Source organism: Ambystoma mexicanum, chromosome 5p (assembly GCF_040938575.1).
Source record: "Ambystoma mexicanum isolate Mex_15411 chromosome 5p, UKY_AmexF1_1, whole genome shotgun sequence".
NCBI lineage: Eukaryota > Metazoa > Chordata > Amphibia > Caudata > Ambystomatidae > Ambystoma > Ambystoma mexicanum.
In genome coordinates this window covers 25,859,516-25,876,999 of record NC_090930.1, presented here as the reverse complement: position 1 = coordinate 25,876,999, position 17,484 = coordinate 25,859,516, and the positions used below count along the sequence as shown (strand labels likewise).

At 52.2% G+C, this 17,484-nt stretch overlaps 1 protein-coding gene across 1 annotated transcript in view; it reads left to right on the top strand.

The window, feature by feature from the left end:
• Positions 1-17,484, top strand: part of LOC138480683 (FH2 domain-containing protein 1-like) — a 285,834-nt gene that overhangs the window by 239,970 nt on the left and 28,380 nt on the right. The window contains exon 8 of the mRNA XM_069612360.1: positions 3,155-3,262. Coding sequence (XP_069468461.1) covers positions 3,155-3,262 — 108 coding nt within the window. The remainder of the gene's footprint in view (positions 1-3,154; positions 3,263-17,484) is intronic.

Genomic DNA, 17,484 nt, shown 5'->3' with positions numbered 1-17,484 from the left:
GGTAAACTGGGTGAGGGTTGCCCTGGAGATGTTTTTCAAACTGGTCCCATAGAACACCATGTGAGGAAGCCCAAACCCTGCAAGAAGGGTTTGTGGGGGTTCTCCCAAAATAACATTTGGGGAAAATGGGTAAACACACAAAAGAGGGCCATGGTGCAGAGGACCACTCTCCAGTGGCCAGTCCAGCCCTGCTCTCACTGTCGGGACCCGGAGCTAGCTAGCCTTTTGGTTGTAACTCCCCACCCCTGCTTTTATCCGGGGCTACAACCAAAAGAGACAGGGCTATAGGCCGTTTAGTGCCCCCAGTAACGGCTCTTCTCACCCACCCCTTACACATGCCATGGCATCACCAGGTATATGGCTTCTCACCCTCTGTATGCCGCAATATTGCTGGCTGCGGTTGCTATGGTTATCACAGTCGCAACCCATGTTAAGAGTATAAAAGCCGACACTCGGCCCACGTTACCTTAAATGGCAAAGGGGGTATATATCTTGACCGTGCCTGTGTCACCTTTTTGATTGGGATCAGTGCTGGTTTGGTGGTAGTGCGAGAGCTGAGTAGGTGGTTCAGCAGTATTGACCTTTTGTCCTAATAGACCTAATTATAATGGTCTTAACTGACCTTCTGCAGAATTGACCTTTATATTATTTTAGTTATTTTATTGTGTATTGGGTTGGTTTTGGATTATAAATAATATAAGGGGATTGGGAGGGGGGTTGCAGGGGTTTTTGGATTGTGTGGGGGGGTTGCAGGGGTTTTCCCCCGCATATATGTCCTAATTGACCTTTTAAATCAGGTCAATTCTCCCAAGGTTAATTCTCCCGAGCTCAATTGTGTAAAGGTCAATTAGTATACATCCGGTTCAGCAACTACTCACCATTGTACTCCTGCGGAGCAGAAGTCGTTTTGTCAGAGATGAGTTTGAGAAATGAGACTGAAATCTCTGGCCGCAGAAAAATCAAGATTTGTTTTTCAATAGTGCCATATGGCTCACTGGGACAATCCCATGAGCCAGAAAAGCATTAATAAGGTCCTAAACAGCCATTGGTAGCAGAGCTTTCCATACTCTAGATGGGTAAAGGGCACCAGGATGCCAGATGCCTTACCGTTCAAGTATAATTTTCACAGTTCTTGAGAGAAAACTGTGAGAAGATTAGAGAACCTATGTGATTACTGGATTTGAGGTCGTTTTCTAGGATCATTTGGGAAGGTTTCTTCGTTCATATCGAAATGTTCTCATCGGCAGAAGAGACCTTCTTTGCAAAGATCGGAGCCAGGGGTTTGCGTCGCTTTTATGCAAGTGTTACTATTGAGGAGAGCTCATTTGATTTCCACAGGCTGGCAAGAGAAGTAGAAGCAATGAAAGCCTTGGGCAAGAAAGGAAGGTTGTAAAAGAACTATCGATTCCTGAGGGTTACATAAACCAAAGTGACAGGAAATCATTTTCAGGACTGGGGAGATGCTAGGATCTGCCAGTGACATGCTGGGAGTAGGCAGCTAGGTCTGGGCACCCCACTAACCAGTTCATCAGTTGGTGTGAGATGTTTGCTCCTCTGATCCACAGGAGAAGATCAGGCGATCCCCAGTGACGGAACGCGAGTTCTCCAACACGTGCGACGAGGCAGAGCTGCACTATGTGACCCAGAGAGGGCCACCCCAGAACATCCCAATGCAACCGCCACAGGCAGGAGTCATTCCTAATGTGGACCTCAAAGTCCCTAATCTAGCAGTCTGGCTCCTGAAGTCCTCGCTTTTGTGTACTTCCCCTAATCTCCAGAATGCGTACAATGGGAACAGAAGACGTTAAAGAAATTATAACATATCTGTTACATTGAGGAGGAGTCAGCATTCACTTTCCTCAAAGCGCATTGTACAGAATTGCATTCTTCATTGAGGATTGGGGGATTCAAAAGTGTGGCTCCTCCAAACGGATCATCTGCACCTACTGGGGACCTTGAAGTTAAGGGGGTGAACTTGCCGTCTGTTCCAGCCTATGTGCAAAGGTGAGCGCGCCGAGTGGTCAGAGAAGGGGCATGTCTTTAATTGCCCTTACTTAGGTACTGTTAGGTACTCGGTCTATTCATTGCACAATCCACAACTTCCTCACACCTGGGAAATTGCCCAAAATTGCTGTTACCCTCTCGTGACAACCAAATAATGGACTTGCTGACTTTGTACAAACGTCCTGGATTCAGTGGCAGAAAGACCACTTTTCATTGTAAAGGTCAGACGTACACTTGCATGCTTCATAGTTTTCACTAAATACCTCAGACCGGCAGTTCTTTGTAGTGTTTTACCCTCCACAAAAAGCAACTGTCTTACAAAGTCATTTATTGTACTATGGAAAGTATTCAACAGTGTTGCTTGCAGTCAGACCAACTAAACAAATGGTGTTGTGCTACTCTCAGAGCCTAGTCCACACTAAGGAAAGCTTCAGGAGTTGTGTTGTGAGGAGCCAACCTTTAGAAGACATGTGCAGATCTGGGACATTAAACACTGTGCACATATAGTCATGAGGCTATATTGCGCTGACCCAATGAGAAGGACCAAGTAGTTCCTAGAGGCCTCTTTCTTGCAATGTCACTGTCACAATCATCTTCCATTTCATATCTAGGCCGAGCCTGTGAGTCTGCAATAGAGTCCTGGGGCAAAATAGAAACAACAGCTGTGCAACTTCCTATTTCTGTAGAGTCACATGCAACCCCTGGCACACATTTGCCACAAAGAAACAATGTATGGCATTAAAAAAACGGAATCCCTCCATTGGTGGGGGGGCATTGTGGGATATAAATCAACATCACAGGGGTTCATTCCAGACATATCCATCAGTTTGAGAAAAACTAAAAACTATTTCAAAGCTCATCTCCTAGATGGCAGGGTTATGCATAGCATGTGAATGGATAACAGATATCAAGGACGCAAAACTACTGTTACGGGTAAGTAACTCTAACCTTATGTCTCCATCCCGCCTCTCTTCAGGACCAGGCCATGAACACGTTTCCCACTGAATGTGCTTGTGTCCTCACCCTGCCTCTCCTATGTACCTGCATGAAAGGTTTCCTTGCTCATGGGGTACAGTGCTTGTGTCGGACGCGTCCCAGTGCCGTGGTGCAGAGGTGTGCTGCTCACTAGAGCTCTGTTTGTGTCCCACAGGGAGGCTATGCAGGGAATGCAGCCGGGTTCCACATTTCATCCCTTCTGAAGCTGGCAGACACCAAGGCTAATAAACCTGGGATGAACCTTCTGCACTTCGTCGCCATGGTAAGCATTCCAGTGCGCGCCCATGTGTTCCACTAGTGATGCGCGCCCATGTGTTCCACTAGTGATGGGCGCCCATGTGTTCCACTAGTGATGGGCGCCCATGTGTTCCACTAGTGATGGGCGCCCATGTGTTCCACTAGTGATGGGCGCCCATGTGTTCCATTAGTGATGGGCGCCCATGTGTTCCACTAGTGATGGGCGCCCATGTGTTCCACTAGTGATGGGCGCTCATGTGTTCCACTAGTGATGGGCGCCCATGTGTTCCACTAGTGATGGGCGCCCATGTGTTCCATTAGTGATGCGCATGTTCTATGCCCTTTGTGTGCTCCACTCGAGGCAGATAATGCCGTGGACCCCTACCACGCAATCTTTGGGGGAGACCTTGCGGAAAACTACTTTATTTGAGGATTTGTGATAATGTATGTCTCACCCTGGCTCTCGATGTGACCTCATGTGACCTCGCGGAAGTCAGAGTGTCTTCATAAGAGCCCTCTACTGTGTGTCTCATCCACTGAGACCCACCTTTCCAAGCAGTTGACAGTTCCACACAGAGGGGTCAACTTTTCACTGTGGTCAAGAAGCCTTCAGTACCAAGCTATACATCAAACACACTTGAGGCATGTATACACATATCTCGCTTATTTTTACAAAGAAATCAGATACTCATGAGTTTAGAATATATACAAGGGTGCTCTTTAGGAGGCAGGTCAGTATTTACAGTCAAGGTTACGAATTCCAGGGTTCATTAGCCCCTAATTGGTTCCTGTACTTGTAGCAATGGCTTTGATCGTTTGAGTTGTTGATGTTTTATACTGCACCGGATTTGCAGGGATATCCCTTACACGAGGAGGGCCGCTCCACGCATATCGCCCCCATTAGCTCACCGGTTGCCCCCGCATTTAAGCTTAACTCAGGCATTCGTAGCAGATATCAGGGACTCGGGCGTCTTCAGTACGTCTCCATGGTCAGCATGTATGCAGTCTCCATGAGGATCCTTGGCTGCAGCGTCCTCTGGTCAGCAATGAGGTCCGCAGGCCCAAGGGAGCAGTCTCTGCTGCCAGGGGTGCACGGCGGGGGGGGGGGGGGGGGTGAGGCGGCGGCGGTACTCCGCATCCCATTCCATGTCACCAATCCCGGATGAACACTCCGCACGGCGGCCTACCTGTTCATACATAAAAGGCACCTTGTTAAGGAAGTATTTCCTGCAGGGGAATGGTTCTCTACAATGCATTTTGTATAGTTTATTTTCCTTGCTTTATTCTTCAGCTGTGCCCATGTATTTATGAATGAGTGATTATTGTATGTGTGAAGTATTTGTAATATTGCTGTCATTTTTATCTTGAATGAAGATGTATTATTTTGGGAATAAAGACTTTGCTGGGATGATCTCTCGGTGTAGCGAGCACAGTAAGGTTTTACAGGTAGCACCCACTAGTTCGCGGGTAAAGGTGTGCCATGACATAAAAGGGGGCTCTTAGGAGGACGGTTCAGCGGGGAGCCCACCCTGCTTCCTCGCTGTGCCAGCTGGGGGCTGGCGGGAAGCTCTTCCACAGTTTGGGGGGTGGGGGGGGGGGGGGGACGCCACAGCCGCGGAGAGCCAAAGATCTGCTCTTCCGGAGTGGGCGCCCAAACTGGCACCCGTGTAGCATGTCGATAGCGCGCGGAGGGCCGAGCCCTACCTTCTGGGCGCTAGTTTACGTCTGCCTGTCTGTTTCATCCACTGCAGTCCATTTGCTCCCACCCTCATCAAGGGCCGTTGGGGGCTGGCTAAGCGCCGCGGCTGGTCGCCCACCCCACCTAGTCCTCGTAATTCAGGAAGAGGGTGATACGCAGTCTCTCTCTTTCCTGAAGCAAGAGCAGCTGCGCCAGGTTCAGGAGAAATGTACCCAATGTATGGGGGCACCGCTGACACCCAATCATTTCTGGGGAGGTTGGGGTGCATGGCCATATGTGTCAGGAGATGTGGAGCAGCCTGCCCTGTAAGGCCTCACGGCAGAAAGCCGCGCCTACCAGGGAGGGCCAGGGCACTTGTGTTGGGTCGGGGTCCGAACGCTGGGTGAGATATAGTCTGCTGGCCATTGCAAAGCATGAGTTTCACCCCTAGCTTCAGACCTCTGCGTGGAGCGCCCCCTCAAACCCGGCCCTATTCAGGTTGTCTGAGCTGTCCTGAGCCTTTGTGGTCAACCCTTGATCCCAAACACGGGGGCGCAGTACATGGCGCCTCCTTCACCAACAGGCCCAAGTCAGCATGCAGGGGTGTGCCTGTGGCCATGTACTCTGCACTGGAGGGGCAACACTGAAGGGGGGCAAGTGGCACAGGGACCTCTGCAGGCTTACATGTGGGCTGCGAACCTCAGCAGAGAGGCCATGAGGAAGTCCCTATCCTCTGTACGAAGGCCCCCTACAGTCCAACTGCTGCTGGTATCAAGACCTGAACGTTTGCAAAGATAGTTCAGTGGGTTAATGTGCCTGCAGAGGCCGCCTTTCATCCTTTCAGATGTATCACACGGAGCAGCGTGGGCTGCTTGGGTAAGAGGGAACCCGATAACTGCAGCACCCTTTAATGGGCAGAAAACATACCAGAAATGGAATATTGAAAGATGTCCTCTTTGGGAAACAGGCTGTGCCGCGGCGTCTCCACCCTGAGGTGTGTTGCCTGCCTCCACCTGTGACTCAGGCATGGCAGGAAAAGCTGTGGGCTGTTCACTTCCCCAGGTGCACTGAAAGTCTTAATAACACATCTGTCAGCAGCCACCAGAGGCCTACATGGTAGAAGTGAATTAATAAGAGCCGGTGTGACAGACATGCAGTGCACGTCAGGTCACTGCACCAGCCGAGGACACCCTGTGCACGAGCGCTCTCTCAGGGCGCGCGCCTGTTCATGTGTCACGAGCCAGCGTCAGCCGCGGCAGGGCGTTGAGTGGGGTAAGACATTGAGGGGTAGGGGGCTTATTTAGGGGCGTGGATTGCATGGTGGGCGTGGCCTGAAAAATACACAAACCATAGAAAGGCACGCAAACAAATATATGAATGTATGTGAGCATTTAGATATGTGTGTGCATACCTTACTATGGTTTGTGTACTATGCAAGCCATCTTTTATAAACATAGAAATATGTAACATATAACAGCCATCTTTTATAAAGCTCGAACTATGTCACACAGTGCCCAGGTCTGCTGAGAGTTAACCATGCTTCGGTGACCTGGGGAGGGTGAAAAGGACAGTAACTTCCTCTGGTGACCCCTCACGCGAGGGGTCACCAGAGGAAGTTACAGTGACTAACAGCACTGCCAGCCAGTCGGCGGCGTGGCAGGATAATGTGTCCTGCCGTGATGAGGTGGGACCGGGGTGGGGGGTTTGGGGGGAGTGATCTGGCAGGACTCCAGCTCAGCCCCACTTTTTGGAGACTGCCGGGGCCCAGCCCCAGCTGGCCCCTTTTCACTTAAAGCACTGGTCCTGGACCTTTGCAAACTTTACGCAAAGTTTGCTACCAAGTTTCAGCCAATGAGGAAACTTCTCAAGAAAGCGACCAAATGCTTCTGCTCCACTGAAGGGGGCTTTCATGCCACCAAGTTGGGAATCGCCAACGTGCCCGCACTTCATCCGTTCCATACTAACATGCCACGAGAGATTTCTATGCATGCCAGCAGTAAAGGACTCGCCGTCCTTCCCCAGCTTGGAGCAGCCGAGACCAGCTACTCGGTGATCAAGGAAGAGGCCTTGTCCTGCCCCTGGAGAGTGCAGTACTGAGTGCAGTGCTTCTCTTGCACCTGGAGAGTGCAGTACCTCTGGCAATACCTGATCAGCCACTCCCTTCCCTCACTCCCAATCATCATCCGCAAGGACAGGTGCTGGCATAAGGCGGCAGCAGTAGAGCGTCCCCCTAAACGCCAGGGGTACACGTACAATATGCCCTGCATTGCAAGAGTCTGGCTACTTCCCCCACCCCCAACTGCAGTGCACACAATTCCATAAGGTGTCATTCGTGCCTCCAAACCACCCACCCCCGCCCCAATCTACTTTGTTGGTAACATTAGAGGCAGGTGGCATTTTAACATATAACAACAAAAAAAACTGCAGGGTCATTGCAGATGCAGGAACCTCATCCATGGGAGATCAGTCCAGGCCCCTCTGGGGCAAAATGCATGCACACCTCCTCCTTTGTATGGTTACATGTGATTTTACCAGATGAAAAAAACACTTTTTTAACTAAACATTTTTAACAAAAGAAATACTGAATTCTTGATGTTGGGGCTCCCACCCCAAACCTCCATTTTCATTTCTTTATAATCTCACCCCAACCCCCTCCTCGCCTGTTTTAACCCCTTACCCCAACCCACACACATATATTTAAAATCAAAATGATTATTTTTCGTAAAAAATGTTGCCTGGATTGTTGAGCCAGTTTTCCCAAAGATCTGGCAAGTGGCAGAACTCCTGCAATGGCTTTCTACGTGCACCCCCATCTTGGACCAGTAGAGGTGCATGGATAACCTTGGCTTGGTTCTCTTAATCCCAAGGTGACCAGCAAGGGGCACTTCATGCGCCAATTGCTGGAGGAAGGGTCTAACTTGAAGCGGATCCACCTTTAGTAGACTCTGTGGGCTCACTGTACCGTAGCCCACCTTCCCAATACATCCTATGCTTCCCAGGAGGTTCACCCTCAAGCTGGGAGCAGGCCTGTCTCCTGAGGCCTTCCAAAGATGGGCACTCACGTTGGCCCTTACTGAACTCTTCCCTATCAGGACCACCTTCAGCCAGTAAACTCTGGAGTTCAGGATGCCCATGTGGGTTGAGTATTTCAGGCAGCATGTCTTCCTCGTCAGGTTCAGGTGCTTGACCAACTACCTCAGTGGTAGGTGAGTTTGGGGGGATATTTTCCTTCCCTCTTTTTGATTTTCTGACTCCCTTAGCCTTGGGATTTCCCTTTTGCTACTACTGTACCAATAACAGCCAGATTTAGAGGCATTACTGGGAACTTGGGAGTGGGGCCATAAGCTACCTTGGTGGGCATCAGGGGCGCTCTGGCAAGCTCCTCCTGGTTGACCAGTGTGGCATACACCACATTTCTGCTGGCTCCACTATCCCTAAAGGCAGGAGTGTCTACCCCATTGATCAGCACACTGTCTTTAAAATAGTGCCTGGTGTTGTCATGAAACGCTTGGCACCCAGGAACCCAGGGAAACTAAGACTACCTCTGATTCGACCCCACTGGGTAAGGAGTCTGAAGAGAAGGATGCCCTGTGATAAGGCCAGACTCACAGAGTGGACCCCCAAGTTTTTGACATTACATCTGGGATCCCCCTTCACATTGTCACTTGCTCCACAAGCCATATACGATCCACTGGGTCTGTGCACATTGGGAGGCATACTGTAACCCAACCTGTCAGAGTAGAGGGTTACTCCCACTACTCGGACTGTTCTCAGGTGACTTTCCCTTTTTAAACTTTTTGTGGTCCTTCTGAGAGGAAGAGTGTTCAGATCCTCCACCCTCCTTATCGTTGTGCTTTTCCCCCTCCTCCTGCTTACCAGGATGAGTCGTGTCCTTATGGGACACTCTATGTGACACCCACAAATGTGCTGCTATGGCCAGCTTCTTAGGATCTAACTCCTTAGAATCAGCCAAGTGCTGCTTAAGCTCAGGGGACCAAGAAGCAAAAATATGTTCAAGCATAACTAAATACATCATACCCTCAAAGGTGGTGACCTTGTATCCGTCCACCCAACCAGTCATGGTTTTTAAAAGAATCAGCAACATAAGAGACCCAAGTGTTACCTTCTTTCTTCTTGTATTCTCTGAAACGTTTCAGGTATTGGGCAGGAGTCTTCCCAAACTTTAAGACCAGAGTTTCCTTCAATTTTACTAAGTCTTTTCTGTCAGCCTTTGACATCTCCATAATAGCACTGCAGCCAGAATGGGGCAGTCGACTGAGCAACCATGCAATCTTATCAGCATTCACTACTTCTTGCACCTCACATGCTTACTCAAATGCAGTCGACCCGTCCATAATGTCATTCTTCTCATCATATACACTAAGCAGATCTTTCGGAAATCATGGATGAGAGAAGGGGTCAGCCCCATTACCAGATCCTCTACAGGAACCATTGGTGCTCTGCAGTCTAGCAAGCTGCAATTGGTGATCCCTGACCTTCTGCTTCTCTGATCCTTTCAGGTCTAGCTTAGCCATGCAGAATTCAAGCTCCTTCTGCCTAAACAGCAACTCTTGCTTCTTGAATTCCAGCATGGCCTCAGCCTCAGAGCCGGTCAGCGAAGTATGGGACACATCATCATTGTCATTGTTGCTTCTCTCAATGGGCCTCTAGGAAAGAGATGGAGCCCTACAGTCAACCAGCCACTAAGAGGGAGATGGAGCCGTAGAGCCAACCAGCCACTAGGAGGAAGATGGAGCTGTAGAGCCAACCAGTCACTAAGCACTACGAGGGAGATGGAGCCATAGAGTCAAACAGCCACTACGAGGGAGATGGAGCCGTAGAGGCAACCAGCCTCTAGGAGGGAGATAGAGACGGAGAGCCAATGGGCCTCTAGGAAAGAGATGGAGCCCTAGAGTCAACCAGCCACTAGGAGGGAGATTGAGACGGGGAGCCAATGGGCTGCTAGGAGAGAGATGGCGCCCTAGAGCTAACCAGCCACTAAGAGGGAGATGGAGCCGTAGAGCCAACCAGCCACTAGGAGGAAGATGGAGCTGTAGAGCCAACCAGTCACTAAGCACTACGAGGGAGATGGAGCCATAGAGTCAAACAGCCACTACGAGGGAGATGGAGCCGTAGAGGCAACCAGCCTCTAGGAGGGAGATAGAGACGGAGAGCCAATGGGCCTCTAGGAAAGAGATGGAGCCCTACAGTCAACCAGCCACTAAGAGGGAGATGGAGCCGTAGAGCCAACCAGCCACTAGGAGGAAGATGGAGCTGTAGAGCCAACCAGTCACTAAGCACTACGAGGGAGATGGAGCCATAGAGTCAAACAGCCACTACGAGGGAGATGGAGCCGTGGAGGCAACCAGCCTCTAGGAGGGAGATAGAGACGGAGAGCCAATGGGCCTCTAGGAAAGAGATGGAGCCATAGAGTCAACCAGCCACTAGGAGGGAGATTGAGACGGGGAGCCAATGGGCTGCTAGGAGAGAGATGGCGCCCTAGAGCTAACCAGCCACTAAGAGGGAGATGGAGCCGTAGAGCCAACCAGCCACTAGGAGGAAGATGGAGCTGTAGAGCCAACCAGTCACTAAGCACTACGAGGGAGATGGAGCCATAGAGTCAAACAGCCACTACGAGGGAGATGGAGCCGTAGAGGCAACCAGCCTCTAGGAGGGAGATAGAGACGGAGAGCCAATGGGCCTCTAGGAAAGAGATGGAGCCCTAGAGTCAACCAGCCACTAGGAAGGAGATGGAGCTGTAGAGCCAACTAGCCGCTAGGAGAGAGATGGAGCTGTAGAGCCAACCAGTCTCTAGGAGGGAGATTGAGACGGAGAGCCAATGGGCTGCTAGGAGAGAGATGGAGCCCTAGAGCCAACCAGCCACTAAGATGGAGATGGAGTCGTAGAGCCAACCAGAGTCTAGGGGGGAGATTCAGATGGAGAGCCAACCAGCCACTAAGAGGGAGATGGAACCCTAGAAACATCTGACTCTTATAGGGAGATAGCACACTAGAGCCAACCAGCCACTAAGAGGGAGATGGAGCCGTAAAGCCAATAGGCCTCTAGGAAAGAGATGGAGCCGTAGAGCCAACCAGAGTCTAGGGGGGAGATTCAGATGGAGAGGCAACCAGCCACTAAGAGGGAGATGGAGCCATAGAGCCAACCCACCTTTAGGAGGGACATAGAGACAGAGAGCCAACCAGCCTCTAAGAGGGAGATTGATACAGAGAGCCAACCAGCCACTAAGAAGATGGAGCCGTACAGTCATCCAGGCACTAAGAGGGAGATGGAGCATAGAGCCAACCAGCCTTTAGGACGGAGATTGAGACAGAGAGCCAACCAGACTCTAGTAGGGAGATAGCACCCTAGAACCAACCATCCACTAAGAGAGAGATGGAGCCATAGAGCCAACCAGCCACTAGGAGGGAGATGGAGCTGTAGAGCCAACCAGTCACTAAGCACTAAGAGGGAGATGGAGCCATAGAGTCAAACAGCCACTACGAGAGAGATGGAGCTGTAGAGCCAGCCAGTCTCTAGGAGGGAGATTGAGATGGAGAGCCAATGGGCTGCTAGGAGAGAGACGGAGCCCTAGAGCCAACCAGCCACTAAGATGGAGATTGCACCGTAGAGCCAACAGGCCGCTAGGTGGGAGATGCAGCCCTAGAAACACCCAGGCTCTTATAGGGAGATAGCGCACTAGAGCCAACCAGCCACTAAGAGGGAGATGGAGCCATAGAGCCAATGGGCCTCTAGGAAAGAGATGGAGCCATAGAGCCAACCAGCCACGAAGAGGAAAATGGAGTCATAGAGCCAACCAGTCTCTAGGAGGGAGATTCAGATGGAGAGCCAACCAGCCACTAAGAGGGAGATGGAGCCATAGAGCCAACCCACCTTTAGGAGGGACATAGAGACAGAGAGCCAACTAGTCTCTAAGAGGGAGATTGATACAGAGAGCCAACCAGCCACTAAGAAGGAGATGGAGCTGTACAGTCATCCAGGCACTAAGAGGGAGATGGCGCCATAGAGCCAACCAGCCTTTAAGATGGAGATTGAGACAGAGAGCCAACCAAACTCTAGTAGGGAGATAGCACCCTAAAACCAACCATCCACTAAGAGGTAGATGGGGCCATAGAGCCAACCAGCCACTAGGAGGGAGATGGAGCTGTAAAGCCAACCAGTCTCTAGGAGAGAGATTGAGATGGAGAGCCAATTGGCCTCTAGGAGGGAGATGGAGCCATAGAGCCAACCAGCCTCTAGGAGGGAGATAGAGATGGAGAGCCAACCATCCACTAAGAGGGACACAGAGACAGAGAGCCAATCAGCCTTTATGAGGGAGATTGATACAGAGAGTCAACCAGGCACTAAGAGGGAGATGGAGCCATAGAGCCAACCAGCCACTAGGAGGGCGATGGAGCTGTAGAGCCAACCATTCTCTAGGAGGGAGATAGAGATGGAGAGCCAATTGGCCTCTAGGAGGGAGATGGGGCCATAGAGCCAACCAGCCTCTAGGAGGGAGATAGAGATGGAGAGCCAACCATCCACTAAGAGGACATAGAGACAGAGAGCCAATCAGCCTTTATGAGGGAGATTGTTACAGAGAGTCAACCAGGCACTAAGAGGGAGATTGAGCCATAGAGCCAACCAGCCACTAGGAGGGAGATAGAGATGGAGAGCCAACCATCCACTAAGAGGGAAATGAGGCGGCAGAACCAACCATTCTCTAGAAGGGAGATAGAGATGGAGGGCCAACCATCCACTAAGAGGGAGATGGGGCGGTAGAGCCAACCAGTCTCTAGGAGGGAGATAGAGATGGAGAGCCAACCATCCACTAAGAGGGAGATGGGGCCGTAGAGCCAACCATTCTCTAGGAGAGAGATGGAGCTGTAGAGCCAACCAGTCTCTAGGAGGAAGATTGAGATGGAGAGCCAATTGGTCTCCAGGAAAGAGATGGAGCCCTCGAGTCAATCAACCTCTAGAAGGGAGATTGAGACTGAGAGTCAATGGGCTTCTAGGAGGGAGATGGAGCCTAGAGTCAATCAGCCTCTAGGAGGGAGATTGAAGCAGACAGCCAAAGGGATTCTAAGAGAGAGATGGGGCCCTACAGCCAATCAGCCACTAAGTGGGAGATGGTGCCATAGATCCAACAGGCCGTTAGGAGGGAGATTGTGACAGAGAGCCAGAAGGCTGCTAGGAGGGAGATGGAGCCCTAGAGTCACCCAGCCACTTGGAGGGAGATGGAGCCCTGGAGTCAACCAGCCTCTGGGAGGGAGATTGAGACGGAGAACCAATGGACCTCTAGGAAAGAGATGGAGCCCTACAGTCAACCAGCTTCTAGGAGGGAGATTGAGACGGGGAGCCAATGGGCTGCTAAGAGAGAGATGGCGCCCTAGAGCCAACCAGCCACTAAGAGGGAGATGGAGCCGTAGAGCCAACCAGCCACTAGGAGGGAGATGGAGCTGTAGAGCCAACCAGTCACTAAGCACTACGAGGGAGATGGAGCCATAGAGTCAAACAGCCACTACGAGGGAGATGGAGCCGTAGAGCCAACCAGCCTCTAGGAGGGCGATTGAGACGGAAAGCCAATCACTGTTATAGGGACGTTACCCATTTCCCCCGAGGTTCATCTTCTCTTCCACTGGGATGACTAGTTAGACAATGATTTTTTCCGGTTGTCGTTGTTCACTTCATGGCTAGTGGGTGTTCTCTGATTGAGAAGATCCTGTCCTGGTTGATGCCAGGCTTTCCTAGCATGTTCTCCAGTGCCTGGCGCTGGTTTATGAGCTCACTCCTAGCGCTTCACTAGCTGCATACATCTAACAGGGCTCCTTACCCTGGCCCTGCCCCCTCCTCCCCCTCCCTGTCACTGGCCACCTTATGAGTCACATTTGGTTGAAATGGCAGCCTCTTCTTCAGTAAATCCAAGAACACAGTGGCCTCTGCCTGCCTTGGAGGATAAGGGGGACAGCTGCCCAATCAGGGATACGTTTAGTAGGGAGGCCTCTCTTAATTGGGTGGCCATCAGAATTTCTAAATGGATGAAAATCGTCTGATTGGAGTCTGTAAAGACCCAATACCTATAAAAGCAGGAGGTTGACATCCTTACCTGTTCACATCTGGAGTGATCAGCAGCAAGCACAGCTTTAAGTGAGCCAGGGCTAGGCATAGTGGAGCCCTGGCAGTCTAAAAAATGTGCTCCTGAGCAGGGGTACAGCCTTTGCACCCCACTTCCTCACCACGGAAGTGGATGAGGCGACTTGTGGAAACTGGTGCTGAACAATTTATTGAGATGGTATGAATGCAGTTAGGGGAACGAGGTGTTCTCCGTTCAGAGCAGCCCAAACCCATAGGCAAGCACTGTCTGTCTTCTTCTTGCTGATAGATTTTATCCATCAGCTGTGATTTTTGGATACCGGGGCATGAGGCTCATCACTCCATCTTCTCGGGTTGAGTGTGTAGTCCTGGGGTGGGTTTCTTCGTGGTCTGTGTGGACTTGTCACAGTAAGGCTGGTTTCACAGGGTCTTCGCCGTGATGGGCCGCGGGTAACAGTGGAAAGGGTTTGCAGTGGTGGCAGTGAGTCTTCTGATCAGAGGGTCCAGGTTCTGATCCAGTCTTTGGCATAAGTTCTTACTCAGCTTCGCTAGATGTTCATCCAACATCTCGATGTCCAGTTCTCCGTGAAGGTTGGCTATCCTTGTGAAGATTGAAGCTCCAGACGATATCCGCAGGTCCTTCTTCTGGACTTTCTGGAGACTCTGCCAGTGTCGCTCATGGCAGGTCATCCATGCTGGGGAGGCATACGTCAGGCAAGGGTCTCCAAAGGCACATATGTGGCAGACATTTTACTGCTAGGGTGAGTGCTGTGACTGATAAATGAAATTGGCGGCAAGCCCAGCTTCTTTCACATGCTCAAAAGGATTTCATTCTGTGGTGGGGCTGGGTGGATAGTTTGACCCACTGCATTTGTGGGCAGAGTGTTGTCTACGATGGGCAGGAACCTTGCTCTCTGGTGAGGCTGGGTGGATTGTCTGACTCACTCCCTGTCCACAATTTACGTCGGTTGCAGGCTGTCTGTGGTAGAGGGGGCTGGGTGGATAGTTTGACCCACTGCATTTGTGGGTAGAGTGTTGTCTATGACGGGCAGGGACCTTGCCCTCTGGTGCAGGTGGTGCAGGGCAGGAACATTGCCCTATGGTGCAGGTGGAAAGAGTGTAGTCTATGACGGACAGGAACCTTGCCTTCTGGTGCAGGTGGTGCAGTGTGTGGTCTAGGATGAGCAGGAACCTTGCCCTCTGGTGCAGGTGGGCAGAGTGTGATCTATGAAGGGCAGGAAACTGGCCCTTTGGTGCAGGTGGTGCAGGGCAGGAACCTTGCCCTCTGGTGCAGGTGGGCAGAGTGTGGTCTATGACGGGCAGGAACCTTGCCCTCTGGTGCAGGTGGGCAGAGTGTGGTCTATGACGGGCAGGAACCTTGCCCTCTCGTGCAGGCGGGCAGAGTGTGATTTATGACGGGCATGAACCTTGGCCTCTGGTGCAGGTGGTGCAGGGCAGGAACCTTGCCCTCTGGTGCAGGTGTTGCAGAGTGTGGTCTATGATGGACAGGAACCTTGCCTTCTGGCGCAGGTGTTGCAGAGTGTGGTCTATGATGGGCAGGAACCTTGCCCTCTGGTGCAGGTGGAGCAGGGCAGGAACCTTGCCCTCTGGTGCAGGTGTTGCAGAGTGTGGTCTATGATGGGCAGGAATCTTGCCCTATGGTGAAGGTGATGCAGAGTGTGGTCTATGATGGGCAGTAACCTTGCCCTCTGGTGCAGGTGGTGCAGGACAGGAACCTTGCCCTCTGGTGCAGGTGGGCAGAGTGTGGTCTATGACGGACAGGAACCTTGCCTTCTGGTGCAGGTGGGCAGAGTGTGGTCTATGACGGGCAGGAATGTTGCCCTCTGGTGCAGGTAGGCAGAGTGTGGTCTATGACGGGCAGGAATCTTGCCCTCTGGTGCAGATGGTGCAGAGTGTGGTCTATGACGGGCAGGAACCTTGCCCTCTGGTGCAGTTGGGCAGAGTGTGGTCTATGACGGGCAGGAATCTTGCCCTCTGGTGCAGGTGGGCCGAGTGTGGTCTATGATGGGCAGGAATCTTGCCCTATGGTGCAGGTGGTGCAGAGTGTGGTGTATGACAGGCAGGAACCTTGCCCTCTGGTGCAGGTGGGCAGAGTGTGGTCTGTGATGGGCAGGAACCTTGCCCTCTGGGGCAGGTGGTGCAGGGCAGGAACCTTGCCCTCTGGTGCAGGTGGACAGAGTGTGGTCTATGACGGGCAGGAACCTTGCCCTCTGGTGCAGGTGGGCAGAGTGTGGTCTATGGCAGGCAGGAAACTTGCCCTCTGGTGCAGGTGGTGCAGGGCAGGAACCTTGCCTTCTGGTGCAGGTGGGCAGAGTGTGGTCTATGACGGGCAGGAACCTTGCCCTCTGGTCAGGAACCTTGCCTTCTGGTGCAGGTGGTGCAGTGTGTGGTCTGGGACGGGCAGGAACCTTGCCCTCTGGTCAGGAACCTTGCCTTCTGGTGCAGGTGGTGCAGAGTGTGGTCTATGATGGGCAGGAACCTTACCCTCTGCTGCAGGTGGTGCAGAGTTTGGTCTATGACGGGCAGGAACCTTGACCTCTGGTGCAGGTGGGCAGAGTGTAGTCTATGACGGGCAGGAACCTTGCCCGCTGGTGCAGGTGGGGCAGAGTGTGGTCTATGATGGGCAGGAACCTTGCCCCTTGGTGCAGGTGGTGCAGAGTGTGATCTATGACAGGCAGGAACCTTGCCCTCTGGTGCAGGTGGTTCAGAGTGTGGTCTATGACGGGCGGGAACCTTGCCCTTTGGTGCAGGTGGTGCAGAGTGTGGTCTATGACGGGCAGGGACCTTGCCCTCTGGTGCAGGTGGGCAGAGTGTGGTCTATGACGGGCAGGAACCTTTTCCCTCTAGTGCAGGTGGTGCAGAGTGTGGTCTATGATAGGCAGGGACCTTGCCCTCTGGTGCAGATGGGCAGAGTGTGGTCTATGACGGACAGGAACCTTGCCTTCTGGTGCAGGTGGGCAGAGTGTGGTCTATGACGGGCAGGAATGTTGCCCTCTGGTGCAGGTAGGCAGAGTGTGGTCTATGACGGGCAGGAATCTTGCCCTCTGGTGCAGATGGTGCAGAGTGTGGTCTATGACGGGCAGGAACCTTGCCCTCTGGTGCAGGTGGGCAGAGTGTGGTCTATGACGGGCAGGAATCTTGCCCTCTGGTGCAGGTGGTGCAGAGTGTGGTGTATGACAGGCAGGAACCTTGCCCTCTGGTGCAGGTGGGCAGAGTGTGGTCTGTGATGGGCAGGAACCTTGCCCTCTGGTGCAGGTGGTGCAGGGCAGGGACCTTGCCCTCTGGTGCAGGTGGACAGAGTGTGGTCTATGACGGGCAGGAACCTTGCCCTCTGGTGCAGGTGGGCAGAGTGTGGTCTATGGCAGGCACGAAACTTGCCCTCTGGTGCAGGTGGTGCAGGGCAGGAACCTTGCCTTCTGGTGCAGGTGGGCAGAGTGTGGTCTATGACGGGCAGGAAC